This window comes from Dipodomys merriami, unplaced genomic scaffold, assembly GCF_024711535.1.
Source record: "Dipodomys merriami isolate MVZ:Mamm:240054 unplaced genomic scaffold, mDipMer1.0.p SCAF_91, whole genome shotgun sequence".
Taxonomy (NCBI): Eukaryota; Metazoa; Chordata; class Mammalia; order Rodentia; family Heteromyidae; genus Dipodomys; species Dipodomys merriami.
The window spans coordinates 469,674-487,073 of record NW_027206524.1 but is presented as its reverse complement, the minus strand read 5'-3'; the positions used below and the strand labels follow the sequence as shown (position 1 = coordinate 487,073).

At 38.9% G+C, this 17,400-nt stretch overlaps 1 protein-coding gene and 1 non-coding gene across 3 annotated transcripts in view; one reads left to right on the top strand and one right to left on the bottom strand.

The window, feature by feature from the left end:
* The window catches only part of LOC138821336 (dolichyl-diphosphooligosaccharide--protein glycosyltransferase subunit STT3A), a 29,312-nt gene extending 12,509 nt beyond the window's left edge, over positions 1-16,803 (top strand). For both annotated transcript variants that reach the window (XM_070013484.1, XM_070013485.1), the window contains exons 7-18: positions 1,847-1,953; positions 2,129-2,293; positions 3,983-4,163; positions 5,312-5,467; positions 6,669-6,760; positions 8,126-8,281; positions 8,508-8,696; positions 10,921-11,037; positions 11,156-11,258; positions 13,252-13,440; positions 14,200-14,315; positions 16,241-16,803. In XM_070013484.1, coding sequence (XP_069869585.1) covers positions 1,847-1,953; positions 2,129-2,293; positions 3,983-4,163; positions 5,312-5,467; positions 6,669-6,760; positions 8,126-8,281; positions 8,508-8,696; positions 10,921-11,037; positions 11,156-11,258; positions 13,252-13,440; positions 14,200-14,315; positions 16,241-16,279 — 1,610 coding nt within the window. In that variant the 3' untranslated portion in view covers positions 16,280-16,803. The remainder of the gene's footprint in view (positions 1-1,846; positions 1,954-2,128; positions 2,294-3,982; positions 4,164-5,311; positions 5,468-6,668; positions 6,761-8,125; positions 8,282-8,507; positions 8,697-10,920; positions 11,038-11,155; positions 11,259-13,251; positions 13,441-14,199; positions 14,316-16,240) is intronic.
* On the bottom strand, positions 9,844-9,969 carry LOC138821392 (small nucleolar RNA SNORA28). Its single transcript, XR_011370142.1, has one exon. It is a non-coding gene; the product is annotated as a small nucleolar RNA SNORA28 (small nucleolar RNA).
* Positions 16,804-17,400: the final 597 nt, after the last annotated feature.

The window sequence follows — 17,400 nt, the reverse complement described above, 5'->3', positions numbered from 1 at the left end:
ACTTCACTTTTGACCTTTTGCTGGATAATTGGTGATGAATCTCCCAGATTTGTCTGCCTGGCTGGCTTTGAACTGTGATCCTCAGATCTTAGACTTCTGAGTAGTTAGGATTACAGACACTTGCCACTAGTGCTCTAGTACCTATCTGTGAGAACTTTCCTTAAAAGCTTTTATTTCATCTCTAGAGTTAAGAGTAAGGCTCATCATTTGCTTTATTTTCCTATATAAGGGATTTGGGTGTAGTTTAAATGGTAGAGTGCCTTAATTAGCAAGCACAAGGCACTGAATATAAATACTATTACTCTTAAAATATAAAACTATACAAGAAAAATTTCCTAAATAAGGAATATAAATACCTTTAAAGTTATTACTTTTATTGGTATTTTTATATTTCACTTATTTTGTGGTACTGGGGCTTGATCTTAACCTTGAACTTCTCAACAGGTGCTCTACTCTTGAGTCCTAACTCTTTTTTTTTTTCCTGACTACTGGTACTATACCATTTGAGCCACATCTCCAGTTCTGTGTTTTTTGCTTGTTAATTGGAGATAAGAATCCTGAGGATTTTTCTGTCTGGACTGGCTTCAAAACTGTGATTGTCAAATCTTAGCTTTCTGAGTAGGTAGGATCATAGATGTGAGCCACTGGTAACCTGCAGTTTAGCTATTTTATTTCTTTTAGTTAAATTTTTATCATCTTTAAGTAGTATATAAAGGGATTGCCAGTCAACAAATCCATTTGTAAGTGCAATGTACCCTGATGTTTAGTTATTTTAAGTAAGTAGGTTTATATTACTGCTATGGCTGGCCTTGGCCTGATATCCTATTTCCCTACTCCTGTGTGGCTGAGACCACAGGTGTGCTCTATAATTAATACCCAATTGGTTGAGATGGGATCTGGCAAATTTTTTGTCTGGGCTTCCCTTGAAATTGGGCCTCCCAGTCTTTTCCCCCAAGCCATTATGCTTTATTTTCAGTTCAACGTATATTTGTGAATATTATTGAGAAAAGTACCATAGATAAAATTATTTTGGTTCATAATTAAGAAGTTGAAGGGATAGCTAGTAAATACAATTTACATTGCACATATTCTATTATGGGATATAAAAGTAGACTTTATAAAGGTAGTTCCAAAGTTGTATATCTGTAATCTCAGAATCTTGGAGGGTAGTCAGAAGGACGATAATTTCAAGGCCAGTATGGGACAAAGATGTCCCAATTCACCTACCACTTCCTGGTAAAAACAAAGAAATCCCCCCCCCCCCCCAAACAACCCTTCCCTTCCTTCAGTGAAAGGCAGTTATTGCTGTGTTATCATGATAGAATTGTCATCAGAGTACTTTGGAAATACAGCATAAGGAGAGCAGTTTTGATCAAGGAAGGCATTTTGGAAGTGGTTGAGTTGAGGTGGGTCCTAGGTTTGGAACATCACTAGGTAACTATTTAAGAAGAGTAACAACCAGAGACTATGGGCCAGCTTTTGTTAACATCTATAGGTGAGATGGTACCCGATAGCGTGTGATGTACATAGGACTTAGCAGGAAATCTAATGCCTGGAAATGATCATGTCTGGCTGAATGCTTATTACTGCATGCTAGGTAGTGTTCTAACTGCTTCATGTAAACTAATTACAGTTGTCTCCGCAGTGGTTTTATGAAGCAGTACTGTTAGACCTTCCACGGGAAACTGAGACAATGGGTTGTAAAATTATACTTTTACTGGATAGTAGAGCTGAGCTGAGATACATATCCAGGCAGTCTGTTCCAGAATAGTGTTATTAACTATTATACTAGCATGGTCTCTTAATTTTAGTGTTTTTTTTTTTTTTTTCTTTTTCTCCCTGGCAGGGATTGCCATCTTTTGTATGCTACTCACCTATTACATGTGGATAAAGGCAGTGAAGACTGGCTCCATCTACTGGGCTGCCAAGTGTGCCCTTGCATATTTCTACATGGTAACTATATTTGTGTGTGCATTCCCTCCCTTCCCCAAGTCTTTTTAAAAAATTTTTTCCTGGAGCCCAAGATCTCATGTATGTTAGGCAATTAATTTGCCACTAAATAAATAAATAAGTATATATATGTATATGTATAATATATGATTTTTTTTTTTTTTCTTTCCTCTCATAGGTCTCTTCATGGGGAGGCTATGTGTTCCTGATAAACTTGATCCCTCTCCATGTCCTGGTGCTTATGCTAACAGGCCGTTTCTCCCATCGTATCTATGTGGCCTACTGCACTGTTTACTGCCTGGGCACCATTCTTTCCATGCAGATCTCCTTTGTGGGTTTTCAGGTGAGCCCTAGACTGACTAGTGTTTTCCGTTTCTGCTCTGACTAGATTAATTTATCTTAGATTCTGTTTAGAAGAATGACTCAAGTCTTTGATCCTGGACTGCTTATGTCAACAAAAACAGCAATAGAATCATTGGTTGTTAAAACCTGCTTCAGGGACATGTTATTATTTGCTTGAAGATGTTTGAATTTATGCCTCTTACCTAAAAGGTTATAGGGATGGGGAGGATGTTTTCGTGGGATGTGGTGGCGCACACTTCTTGTCCCTGTTACTCAGGAGTTGTTATTGAGCTGAGTTGATAATTTAACAAAATTATATTTTACAAAAATTATTATAATTTCTAGTCCTTTTCAATGCTAAGGATGCCATTTAATGACAGTTAATACTGATTTTCTTTTCTTTTCTTTTCTTTTTTTTTTGGTGGGTCGTGGGGCTTGAACTCTGGGCCTGGGTGCTGTCCCCGCTCTCTTCAGCTCAAAGCAAGCGCTCTACCGCTTGAGCCACAGCGCCACTTCCGGTTTTCTGTGTGTTTTATTGGAGATTAGAGTCTAACGGACTTTACTGCTCAGGCTGGCTTTGAACCATGATCCTCAGATCTCAGCCTCCTGAGTAGCTAGGATTACAAACTTGAGCTACCAGTGCCCCGCTAATCCTGATTTTCTTAGTGGGGCCTCTTGTGGAAGTTCTTCAGGAATCAGAGCACAAATCTTTTAAGCAGACAACTGTTAAGTCAGAATCATGGTGTGTTTGATATCTCATTTAAAAATTCTAATGAAAGAATATTCAGAGATTTACTGTATAAATTATTTCTTTGCTGTTTGTAATTGCTGTTAACCACTGGGAAATGTGGAGAGTGAAAACATTTCATAGTTCTTAAAGAAGTTAGTCTTAGCTGGGTGCCAGTGGCTCATACCTATAATCCTAGCTACTCAGGAGGCTGAGATCTGAGGATTGTGGTTCAGTCATTGGGGCAGGAAAAGTCCGTGAGACTCTTACCTCCAATAAACTACCAGAAAACTGGAAGTGGCACTGTTGCTTAAGTGGTAAAGTGCTAGCCTTGAGCTAAAGAGTTGAGGGACAGCGCCTAGGCCCAGAGTTCAAGCCCCACAACTGACAAAAAAGAAAAGAAAAGAAAAGAAAATACATACAGCTGTCTGTAACCGTTCTTACAGGATAGTCGTTTGCAAAGTAGTTTACAGACATGCATTGTCTGGGAACTTGTTAGAAATAGAGATTGTAGATCCCTTTCACAGAGCTACCCAGTGAGAAACCTGGGTAGTGGCCTTAGTAACCTGGTGTAACACTCCCAGTTCCAGTGACAATTCCCACTAGAGATGGAGAATATCTGGTTGAAGTGCTGGAAGAGATCCAAAGTGCTATGACACATGGAGTAGTGAATGGTCTATCAGATTGTGCTTCAGTAATAAGAATTCAGTGTATGGACTTTGGTGGAAATTGTAGTCTACGCTAATGAATAACCTGACCGAAAGGCAAAGATATAATGATTATGGTGGCATATGCTATGCTTTAGGGGGTACTCTAGGTAGTCTGTATTCGTCCTGAAGGAGCTCAGAGCTCATGTGGCATCTTGGTGTGAACTAGATCAGGATAATTCAGGTCTGAGATAAACTCATTATAGTTTATTTCTTGAAGTGTTGCTATACATAATGCATTTTTTCCCCTCTACAGCCTGTCCTTTCATCAGAACACATGGCAGCCTTTGGAGTCTTTGGTCTCTGTCAGATCCATGCTTTTGTGGATTACCTGCGTAGCAAGTTGAATCCACAGCAATTTGAAGTTCTTTTCAGGAGTGTTATCTCTTTGGTAGGCTTTGTCCTACTGACTGTTGGAGCTCTCCTGATGCTGACAGGTAGAGAATGATCACAGCTTTTAGTATTAAATACAAACTGGATATTGATATAGAATAAATTCAAGAAGGGGGTGGGGGGGGCGAAGAGGGGGAGATGGGAGGGCAGGGAGGCAACAATGCTTGATAAGAAATGTACTCATTACCTTGCTCGTGTAATTGTAACCCCTCTGTACGGTATTTTCACAATAAAAAAACTTATTAATTTAAAAACTAAAAAGGGGATAGGAAGGTGGCTCAGTGGTAGAGTGCTTGCCTTCATGCATGTAGCCCTGGGTTCGAGTCCTCAGCACCACATGAACAGAAAAGGCTGGAAGTGATGCTTTGGCTCAAGTGGTAGAGCGCTAGCCTTAAGCTGAAGAGCTGAGGGACAGCGTCCAGGCCCAGAACTCAAGCCCCACGACAGACAAAAATAAATAAATAAATTCAAGAAGTCAAGATATATCCTGGCCACAGGAAATTCAGTGTTTTCCTTCAATTTCTCTTTTTATTTCAATTGCTGAAATCCTTCTTGTAAAAATATACTTAATTGGCTTGTCAACCCAGGATTTAAATTCAATATAACAATGTATATTAGAGCTGTTCTTAAATCATACCCAGTGAAATGTCTATCTCACCTTGATAATTTTATTTTTTCCCTTTCCTACATACTGGATTATAGAAATCCTAAATTCCTTGTTGTACATTATGTCACTGCAGTGGTTTAATTCTGGAGGAACTAGATCATGGTTGCTTATAGTTTGGCCTGGGTGCCACATTTTCCTTCTCTATTTTACTTACTTCCTCTTCTCAAAGGTTAATCTGGTTTTGTGTAGAAATGATGTATTGCTTAATTTAGAGCAAGTCTAGAGGATGTACTTCACTTAATGTCTAAAATTGGCCTTTATTTTATTAAATTAGGCCTAAAGACCTTCCAGAAAAATTTTCTGCCTCTATTTTGAGTGTATATACATTCCAATTCTTCTCTGGCTATTGACAAAAGTACTCCCAAGTTTAAAAGGGGAGGAGTGAATCTAAGAATTGCTGCTGTTGAAGCAAACGGGTTCTTTTGATTTCTGGGAATCTTACTAAAATGGACTGTTGTGATTAGTTAAGATAATATGCTTGTATTGGAAATATGTGTGAAATATATATTGTCTCTTGGTTGCCAGGAAAAATATCTCCCTGGACGGGGCGTTTCTACTCACTGCTGGATCCTTCTTATGCTAAGAACAACATCCCCATCATTGCTTCTGTGTCTGAGCATCAGCCCACAACCTGGTCCTCCTATTATTTTGATCTACAGCTCCTTGTCTTCATGTTTCCAGGTCGGTTTCCCTTACATTCTGAAGAGGCCTCCTATGTAAGAATCACCCTTTGATTCCACACATATCAACTACCGTCATCCTTGTTTTTGTTTGCTTGCTCTTGCTGTGCAGAACAGAAGGTGGCTAAGCATATTTTTGTTTGTTTGTTTGAAGCAGTATAGAAGTTGAAGTTACAGATGCTAGCAATCTTAGTACTTCAATTTTCTCTTTACTTACGTTTATAAGTTAAAATGTAAGTTTTTTAAAATTTATTTTTATTTATTTATTTATTTTGTTGGTAGTGGGGCCTGAACTCTGGGCCTGGGCACTGTTCCTCAGCTCTTCAGCTCAAGGCTAGCACTCTACCACTTGAGCGACAGTGCCACTTCTGGTTTTCTGACTGGTTTATTGGAGATGAGAGTCTCACAGACTTTCCTGCCTTGGCTGGCTTGAACTGTGATCCTCAGATCTCAGCCTCTTCAGTAGCTAAAATTATAGGCATGAGCCACCGCGCCCCGCTGTAGATTTATTTTTATTGTGAAAGTAATTGCATATTATGAAAATAACAAAAACTCAGTAAAATGAAAAAGATAAAAAGTACAGAAATTTTCACCACCTATCTTTAGCCATTGTTAACATTTTTCCCCCCCTCAGTCATGCGGCGTGAACTGAGAGCCTGGGCACTGTCCCTGAGCTTGTTTTGCTCAAGGCTAGTGTTCTACCACTTGAGCCACAATACTACTGCTAGCTTTTTCTGTTTATGTGGTACTGAGGAATTGAACCCAGGACTTCATGCATGCTAGGGAAGCACTCTACCACTAAGCCACATTCCGAGCCCCTTATTACAGTTCTTTACAGGGGAAAAAAGTATATACCTGAATCATGTAAAACCAGTAAGTGGATGATGTGGCTTAGTGGTGGAATGCTCACCTAGCATGCATGAAGCCCTAAGTTTGATTCCTTAGTACCACAGAAAAAAATTACTCATACTGAGAAAAAGCTGGAAGTGGCACTGTGGCTCAAGTGGTAAGGTGCTAGTCTTGAGCAAAAGAACCTCAGGGACAGTGCCCAGGCCCTGAGTTCAAGCTCCAGGACTGACCCCAAAAAAAACAAAAACAGAATTTTAGTAGGGCTGGGATTGTATCTTGATGGTAAGAGTGCTCCTTTGAGGTTACAAGGGTCTACTGGGCTTTGCTGCTTACTCTCCTTTCCTCTTTTGTAGTTGGCCTCTATTACTGCTTTAGCAACTTGTCTGATGCCCGGATTTTTATCATCATGTACGGTGTGACCAGCATGTACTTTTCAGCTGTAATGGTGAGGAATGTTCTCAGACCTAGCAAAACTTTCCACCCCTTACTCTGAGGTGCTTTTTTATTTGTTTCTGCCCAGAAGGATGATTATATAGGTATTTCCCCATGAGTACTTAAGATTTGTAAAGCTGCTTGCTGCTGTTTTCTGTGTTGATACTGGGGCTTGAACTCAGGGCTTATGCTTTTGATATTTTTGATGATGGCTGGTGCTCTATCACTTGAGCTATGCCTCAGCCTCTGGCTTTTTGTTGGTTAATTGGAGCTAAGAGGCTCTGCTCTGACTGGCTTTGTACTGTGATTTTAAAATCTCAGCCTTGTGAGTAACTAGGAGTATAGGTGTGAGCCACTGGTACCTGGTGAGAATCATAACTTAAAGTCAACCTAAGGAAAAAGGGGTTGAAGGCATGCTTCAGTGCCATGGCTTCCTGCCTAGCAAGCACTAGGTTCTTGAGTTCAACATCTAGTTCTTGCCAGTACTCCTAGAGGAAGAGGTGATTTTTAATATTTTTGTTGAAGGCCTAGGAGTAGATTGCTAGATTGTTAAGCGAGGAGGGACTTTATATAATGCAGCAAGATAGTCTTATTATTTTGATAGTCATATTATTTTGATTCTAAGCCACATAGAAATAGGACTGGGAAGGTGGCTCAGTGGTAGAGTGCTTGCCTTACGTGTATAAGGTCCTGGGTTTGCTTCCTCAGTACTACATCAGCAGAAAAAGCTGTGGCTCAATGTGGTAGAGTGCTAGCCTTGAAATGAATTGCTGAGGGACAGCCCCCAGGCCCAGAGTTTAGGCCCCATGACCAACAAAAGAGAAGAAATACATTATAGTCAGGTAGGTTAGAATACTCCTGTAATCCCTAATCCCAGCACTTTGGTGGTAGAGGTAAGGAGATCTCCAGTTTAAGGTTAGCTTGGACCACATATGAAAATTTTTTATCTCACTAGCGATTCCTCCTTCCCACAAATATAAACATGATATATATGTACATGTGCACATACATGTATATACATATATTAATAAACTTTATTTTGAGACAGTATCACTTTATACCCCAGGGCAGACTCTCTATATAAATACATTCAGCTCAGTTTTCACATCTTTCTGCTTCAGCCTCCCATGTGCTAAGATTACAGGCATGTGCCACCACACATGGCCAAGAAATAATACTTTGTATCATTATTCTGGACACATGTACATAAGTATACATTTAGATCACAACAGACTTTAAGAGATATATGCTGTTATAGCCATACTAAATATTTTCTACCATCATAGACAAATCACGTTTGAAACACTAACTTGACATCATAGTCCATTGATAAATCTGTAATTTGTTGAACAGTGATCATGATTATTGTCTCTTTTAGGTGCGTTTAATGCTAGTGTTGGCACCTGTTATGTGCATTCTTTCTGGTATTGGAGTCTCCCAGGTACTTTCCACATATATGAAGAATCTGGACATAAGTCGCCCAGACAAGAAGAGCAAGAAGCAACAGGATTCTACTTACCCCATTAAGAATGAAGTGAGAACTACGCAACACTTAACAAGCTTTGGAAACTGTGTGAATGTGTGAGCATGTGTGCATATATGTTTAGTGTGGGGGTTGTAAAATAGAGCACTGTCATAGGTGGTTATTGGTGTTAACTGATATAATCTCTGGCTGACTGTGTTTCATTCAATTTGTGGTATTGACTCTTCTATGTTGTATAAATTTAGTGTGGTTTACTGCACAATTCTTCCTTTTTTAGGTGGCAAGTGGGATGATACTGGTCATGGCTTTCTTTCTCATCACCTACACTTTCCATTCAACCTGGGTGACCAGTGAGGCCTACTCTTCTCCCTCCATTGTACTGTCTGCCCGTGGTGGGGATGGCAGTAGGATCATTTTTGATGACTTCCGAGAAGCGTATTACTGGCTTCGTCACAATACTCCAGAGGTGAAATTTGGGAGTAGAGGGTTTGTGGGTAGGAATGAAAAGAGAGGCATTTGATATGCTAGTGAATCATGTAGTTTTCAGATGGGTAAAGAAAATTGAGATTTTATTTTCTTATTATTTGGTAGTACTGTGTGTGTATGTAATTTGTTACTATGATTTTGAACTCAGTGCCTTAATATTCACTAGGCAGATACTACTATTCTACCTGCACCCTTAGTCTGAGAAATTGGTTTTTAGGCACTTAGTTTTGAATAAGCTTTAAAGAACCAGCTTTCAATTTTGAGATTTCTTCAATAGCAATTCTTACTGAAGCTTATAAGTATTTAGACATTTGCATTGGTAATGATCGTTTTCATCTGAAACCATCTCAGTTATAAAAGAAGAAAAAGTTGGGCTGGGAAGGTGGCTCAGTGGTAGAGCGCTTGCCTTGCATGCCTGAGGCCCTGGGTTCGATTCCTCAGCACCACATAAGCAAAAAGAAAAAAGCCAGAAGTGGCACTGTGGCTCAAGTGGTAGAATGCTAGCCTTGAGCTGAAGAGCTGAGGGACAGCGCCCAGGCCCACAATTCAGACCCCATGACCGGACCCCAAAAAAAAAAAAGAAGAAAAAGTTACAAATAAATAGTATGTAGGCTGGGAATATGATTTAGTGGTAGAGTGCTAGCCTAGCATGCATGAAGCCCTGGGTTATATTCCTCAGTACCACATAAACAATAAAGGCCAGAAATGGCGCTGTTGCTCAAGTGGTAGAGTGTAGCTTTGAGCAAAATAAGCTCCGGGACAGTAAGCTCAGGCCCTGAGGTCAAGCCCCAGGACTGGCAAAAAAAATAAAATGAGGGGGCTGGGAAGATGGCTCAGTGGTAGAGCGCTTGCCTTGCATGCCTGAGGCCCTGGGTTCGATTCCTCAGCACCACATAAGCAAAAAAAAAAAGCCGGAAGTGGCTCTGTGGCTCAACTGGTAGAGTGCTAGTCTTGAGCTGAAGAGCTGAGGGACAACGCCCAGGCCCAGAGTTCAGGCCCCACGACCCGACCCAAAAAAAAAAAAAAAAGAATAAATAATAAGTAGTACATATTTTTAGAGGAAAATCAGAAAATAGAAGGGAACATACATAAATATTTTCATTAGTTTATTATTTTTTTCTTTTTGTATTGTTTAAGTTTATATAATGGCTCGTCTCATGGAGGAGCAAACACTGGAATAGGTTAGACTTTGTCACTATAGCAAGCTCAAATTGTGTCAGATAGTTTTGATTATCTGCCATAGAGTGTTGCTTGCAGTCATTTATTTATTACCTAATGATTACTTTTCTTTTTTTGGTGATACTAGAGTTTGAACTCTAGGTCTTGTGCTTGCTAGGTGTGATGACTACTTGTTTTGTTTTGCTTTATAATAAGCTTTTAGTTACATAGAGATATTTCATTATTTTAATACTGTAGTTTGTTTTATTTATTTACTTTGAAATTAGAGGCTCTTGCTCAGCTTTTTGCTTATCACTGGCTGGTGCTCTGTTTTTTGAGCTACACTCTATTTCCTTAATGTTGTTCTCTTTGAAGCTCTGACGTGATTCCTTACAGTTACAGTACGGATTGAGAATAGTATTTTGGAGTCAGATTTGTTTAACATCAAAAGTAAGAATCCTTTAAATCTGGTAGTGCAGGGACTGAACCCAAGACTGCACTTACTAGGCAGGTCCTCTACAACTGAACTGTGGTTAGCCCCAAACTTAGAATATCTTAATAGTTGTCCATCATATTTGTGAATTTTCTTTCCTCTTCTATTTTCATGACAAAGATTTTTGTTAAAGATTATTTAATAAAATATATAGTCTACACAGTTTTCACTTTATTATACTTATGTATATAAAGTGTATGAATTGTGCTGTAATTTTCTATCTATATATAAATGGTAGATTAGCTGTCAGTTTTTTTTCTTTATTCAGAAACTAACATGTTGAATTAAAACCCCTTGTACAACTACTTGAAAATTGAAAAAGAAGATACAGATAAAATTGGTTCTGATCTAAGTCCAAAAATAGCAAATTTAGCTCCTCCACTTTAAAAAGAAATTATTTTCTTGTAAGGTGTGAATAACTTTCTAACTTTGTGAATAAATTGATTATCCCGGCCTTACTTCCTATGAGATCAAAGATTCCCATCCACTTCTCTTGCAGTTAGTTTTAGGTGCAGTTAGAAGAGTGTTGTTCATTTTTTCATTTTTATTTCAGGATGCAAAAGTCATGTCATGGTGGGATTATGGCTACCAGATTACAGCTATGGCAAATCGGACAATTTTAGTGGACAATAATACATGGAATAATACCCATATTTCTCGAGTAGGGCAGGTAAGGTGGAGGGATTCTTAAGAGTATTTGATAATGTAAAGTCTAGTGGAAATACTCCTCTGTGAGAGGACATGGGATTTGAGATTGTGCTTTGAGAAATGTCTATTTATTTTTCTAGGCAATGGCATCCACAGAAGAAAAAGCCTACGAGATCATGAGGGAACTTGATGTCAGCTATGTGCTAGTCATTTTTGGAGGTCTTACTGGATATTCCTCTGATGGTAATATATTTAGTTTTATTTCTAGCTTTAGGGTGCATAGATTGTGAGCAAACTTAATGAGTTTTCTATTTTTTTTCTTTAATCTTATCAAGATTTATTATTATTATTTGGAAGCTCCTAAGTATTTGTAGCCTGAGGTTTTGATATATTGATTCTTTTTGCATTAAATAGGAAAACAATGTAAATAATTTTCACATAGGTTGACATAAATGTTTGTCTTACTAATGTAGTAGTTCTACAAGTAGTAGAGTAGGCTTATAAAAGTGAATTTAAGAATTACGTGTTTAAAGAATTAACAGCTGATGTCTCACGCCTGTAATTCTAGCTACTCAGGAGGCTGAGATCTTAGGATTGTGGTTCAAAGCCAGCCTGGGCAGGAAAGTTTAGGAGACTGTTATCTCCAATTAAACACTGGTAAACAAGAAGTGGCTCTGTGGCTCAAGTGGCAAAGCGCTAACCTTGAGCTGAAGAGCTGAGGGACAGCTTCTAGGCCCAAAGTTCAAGCTCCATGACCGACAAAAAGAGAATTAACAGTGTTTAGTGGATTCTGGCCATATAATCTGCCATGTTAATGTATGGAGAGAGAGAGAGAGAGAGAGAGAGAGAGAGAGAGAGAGAGAGAGTGTGTGTGTGTGTGTGTGTGTGTGTGTGTGTGTGTGTACATACCTACAGTTATCTCTCTGTCCATGAGTTTGCATCTATGGATTCAACCAACTGTGGATTGAAAATACTGTGGAAAAAGTTGTTTCTATTAAAAATGTACTTTTTTTGTCATTATAACCTAAGTAATACATTATAAAAGCTATTTCCATAGCACTTACCTTGTATTATATTTAATCTAAAGATGTTTTAAAACATATAGAAAGATGTAAATTATGTTATATCCAAATATAGCTCCATTTTATTTAAAAGGACTTGAGCACCTGTAGATTTTGGTATCTCTAGAAGGGTCTTGGAACCAATCCTCCTTGGATGTGACAGGGCAACTGAGTGTATAAAGAGGCATATGGTTCTATGTTCTCTGTGATTACTGGCAAAAAGATAATTTTAGAAAAGACATCCAAATAGAATTTCACTGCTTTAAAAATAGCTTGTACAAAATTAAAGCAATACCTATTTATATTTTTAAAAGTTCAACAGTTCTGAAGGTTTATAGTAAAAATGGTAATCTCCTAACTGTAAAGTCCCTTTACAGTTTATAGTAAACTCTAGCAGTATTCCTTCAGTTTAGCTTCTAATACTTAGGTTCTATTTTGGTAGCACTGGCTTTGACATAAGGGCCTCCAAGTGCTTTACTTCTAAGCAGTACCACTACCCCTCATTTTTTTTTTTTTTTTGGGTCTGGTCATGGGGCCTGAACTCTGGGCCTGGGCACTGTCCCTCAGTTCTTCAGCCCAAGGCTAGCTCTCTACCACTTGACTCACAGCGCCACTTCTGGGTTTTTTCTTTTTTGCTTATGTGGTGCTGAGGAATTGAACCCAGGGCCTCAGGCATGCAAGGCAAGCGCTCTACCCCTGAGCCACCTTCCCAGCCCCTACCCCTCATATTTTAAAATATGAGGTATATTTTGCTATTTAGTGGTCATCAATTTTAGATGTACTCTTACCTACTTCTTAGGTAATTAAAGAGTTTTGCTTGTTATTTCTACCTTTTCCTCTATCACCTAATGAGTGTAATTTATAACTTTTAGTTAAATGTAGATAGTGTTTTCAAAATTGTATGTCACTACTACCTTTGGGCTAGTCTCAAACTTGCAACCCTCCTGCTCTGCCTACTGAGTAGTTGGAAGTACTTTATAAGCATACCCATCATATACCATCATACCCACCTAGGAGTCTGGTAATTCCTAAGAATAGTTTTTTTTGAGGAAAGATCTTTTATTCAGACTGTTTTCCCTTTAATACAATTAAGTAGTATTCCCAATTAGAAAAAATATGGGAAATTTAGCTCCATTAACCTTTCTGATACATCAGTCTCTTTTTTTTTCCTCTAGATATCAACAAGTTTCTTTGGATGGTCCGGATTGGAGGGAGCACAGATACAGGCAAACATATCAAAGAGAATGACTATTATACTCCAACTGGAGAATTCCGTGTGGACCGAGAGGGGTCTCCAGTACTGCTCAACTGCCTCATGTATAAGATGTGTTACTACCGCTTTGGTCAGGTCTACACAGAAGCCAGTGAGTGTTTTATAATTTTTACAACATAGTAACAACTGTGACAAATAACACTTTTCCAGGCACTGCTTTAACTGCTTTACTTCTATTAACTCATTTAACTTAGAGCAACTTATAAGTTAGAATTAATGTATCTTATCATTTTTATATGAAGGAATTGAGTTATCAATGGGTATTGAACTGGCTAGCATTTACATGACCAGTGGTAGAGCCAGGATTCAAACTTAGGCAGTATGGCTCCAGGTCTGTGCTTTAAAATACTATCTTATTTTGTGTCTCAGTATCAGGTTGTAGTGAGGCAAGGAGTAAAGAGACAGTGAGGTAAAGGGCTTCCTTTCTTCAGATGAATACATTGAAAGGGATTTATCAGGTTAAGTCTTCACTCTGGCTTTCACTTTCCTGGTTCTGTGTTAGGGAGAGTTTCTGAAGTAGATACAGGACTTTGGCTTTTTCTCTGGTCAGTTCTTCTCTGATCCATGGAAGGGTTTCTAGTGTGTTACAGAGGCCTGTGAATGACAGTCTTAGAGGCTTGTCAGTTTTATCTCTTAGAAGAGATACGCTCCATGGACTCTGCCAAGCATTATTTTGGACAGAACTTCAGTTAGGGTAACACTTGTTCTTACTACCTGAAGCCCTTTTTTTATAAGACTCTGATCAAACTATATGCTAGATAATAATCCAAACAGTAGACAATATACTGCATTGGTTTACTGTCCCTTTAGGAAATCAGCATTGTGGAAAGTGTTCTTTTTTTCCCTTTAGAGCGCCCGCCAGGCTTTGATCGTGTTCGAAATGCTGAGATTGGGAATAAAGATTTTGAGCTTGATGTCCTGGAAGAAGCATATACCACAGAACATTGGCTGGTGAGGATATATAAGGTAAGTAAATGTTATATGTCTCACAAAGCAATTCACATGGTTGCATATCCATCAGTTCCAATACTTAACGAAACAGGCCACATGTTTTTTCAAATAGGGGCATTTTTGATGACATTTGTGTCTGAAAAGTAGCTTGCAACTCACTTTTTAAATTTTACTTCTCTATTTTATATGGTCTTAAGGAGATAGTTGGTTGTCATTTTGGCAGTTATTTCAGTAATCCTTTTGTAGTTGGGGCTTCAGTATGTAGTGATTATCAGGCTTTAGGGGGAAGAGAAAGTTTGTTTTTGCTGAACTACATTCTTCTTTCCTACTGAAGAACTTATAACATAGGAATGGATTATATAAGAGAAGATAGATATGGTAGTGCACAACTAAGGCAGGAGGACTTCATGTTCTAGGCTACACAGCGAGACTATCTCAAAAACAAAAGGTTGAGAATTTTTTTTTTGTCGGTTGTGGGCTTGAACTCTGGGCCTGGGCACTGTTCCTGAGCTCTTCAGCTCAAGGCAAGCACTCTACCACTTGAGCCATAGTTCCACTTCCAGTTTTCTGGTGGTTAATTGGAGATCAGTCTCACTGACTTTCCTGCCAGTGCTGACTTTGAACCACGTTCCTCAGATCTCAGCCTTCTGAGTAGCTAGGATTACAGGCATGAGCCACCAGCGCCTGGCTTGAGAACTCTTGATTCAAGTGAAAGATTATTTTCACTGTTCCTCATGGAGATACTCATTCCAAAAGGGTAACAAGAGTAGCTAGTCTCTGATTCATTCTCATTTGTTCACAATACCAAGCCAGACAACAGAACCTGATCTAATGCCTCGTAGTCTAGGTGAACCCATTGTGGTAGAACAGTTCTTCAAAGTTGGTCTGGTTATAAATTTTTCTTTTAATTTCATTGTCAAGTTGATAGAGGGGTTACAGTTACATAACATAAGTAAGGTAGTGCTGCTTACATTTCTTTTTTCTTTTTCTTTTTTTGTCAGTCATAGGGCTTGAACTTGGGACTGGGTGCTGTCCCTGAGCTCTTCAGCTCAAGGGTAGAACACTACCACTTGAGCCACAGTGCCACTTCTGGTCTTTTCTGTTTATGTGGTGCTGAGGAGTTGAACCCAGGGTCTTACGCATGTGAGGCAAGCACCTTACCGCTGAGACATCTTCCCAGCCCTGCTTAGATTTCTTGTGTAACTTGTTACCCCCTCCCTCATTTTTCTCCCTCTTTACCTCCCTCCCAATTCCCCACCCCCAAGTTGTACAGATCATTTCCAACATAGTACCTTCTGAGTGTCGCTGTTGCATAGGTTCCCACTTTGCCCTTTGTCTCACCATTTTGTTTCCCTTCCCTTCCCTAGTTCAGATAAACAATATATACAATACCCAGGGTACCAAAATTTAATATAGTCAGTGACTACTGGGGATAAACTATACAGGGAAAAAACACACAAAAAAAATCATGTAGTAGAGAGACTTCTCTGAAGAAGAAATAAGAATGGCCAAAAGACACATGAAGAAGTATTCAACATCTCTGGCCATAAAAGAAATGCAAATCAAAACAACATTGAGATTCCACCTCACCCCAGTTAGAGTATCTATAATCAAGAAATCTAATAACAACAGATGCTGGAGGGGATGTGGCTAAAAGGACACTACTACACTGTTGGTAGGAGTGTAAACTTGTTCAACCACTCTGGAAAGCAGTTTGGAGATTCCTCAAAAGACTCCACATAGAGCTCTCCTATGTCTTAGCAATCCCACTTTTGGGCATTTACCCAAATGACCACAAACAAGGCCATACTAAAGCTGCCACCACAACTACATTTATCACAGCATTATTTACCATAGCTAAGATAAGGAACCAACCCAGATGCCCCTCACTAGATGAATGGAACTGATTATAATATTAAACTGACATTTTTATGTTGCAGGTAAAGGACCTGGATAACCGAGGCTTGTCAAGGACATAAATGTCACATGCAGTTCTGATATGCTTCGTAATGAGCACGTCATATTTAGGACACTGAAGATTTTTTTATATGCAGTTTATAAGAACAGAGCCGAATGATATTAGAATTATCTGGAAGTTTTGCCCTGGACAGTATGGGCTGGGCCAAATGGAATGATTTTTATAATTCTGAGCAAGTTACCAAATGAAATGTCATGGCTTTACTTTGGTCAATTAAAGGGGGGAATTTTTTTTTAAACGTGCCTTATTTGTTTTGACTTATGGCTGATTTGAGGAAGGGAAACATTTGTGCTGGGCTAATAGAAGGACATGCAGTATACCTTCTCAATGCCTTTAGCTCCTTAAATGAGCCAAGTAGGGGCATTCTTTCTCATATCAGGAAAACTATCAAGGACTAGCTCTGACTTTACCAATATAAACAACTTTGTCATACTTTCTGTATTGTAGCACCCAGCACAATGCTTGCACATAGTGGGTGCTTAATAAATTTTTATTGAATGATGAATAAATGTTTGTGGGACCAGAGGAGTGCTATTTTGGGGCAGGTTAGTTTCCTTACTATTAATGTTTTTCTTCTCAGTGTCTCTTGTTCCTTAGTGGCTCTTTCACTTTATAGGACAGAAGATAGCTAGCCAGACCTGATCTCACCAGATTTCTTTGGAACTGATGAGGGTGAGTTTTTAAGAGGAGGAATAAATCAAGTGTGACTAAACTAGCAACGTTAAAAACCCAAACAGTGACATTATCAGTTGGGAGGAAGTAACTCCTCCAGCATTGTACATAGAGCTTGATGGTCAGCAGATGTTGCTGACTTAGCTTAAATATAATTACACTAGTTTGAAATTTAGCTTTCAATACTCTCAGTAAATAGCTGGCTCTTTGCTTATTGGCTTTAGACTGCTCAAAAACTGGTTATTCAATGGGAGCTTCTTTTTTCTTAGTCTCAGGCTCCCTGTTGTTTTTAAATTTCCTCTTCTAGTTTGATTGCCTGGTTTCGAAGGCCTTGCCAAATAAGCAAATTAGAAGAAGGTAAGTGTTAGAAGCACTGACATTAACAGTCACCTTGAGAGCACTGCCAACATGATGAGAAACCACTGGTGTATATAAACCTTAAGTCTTAAA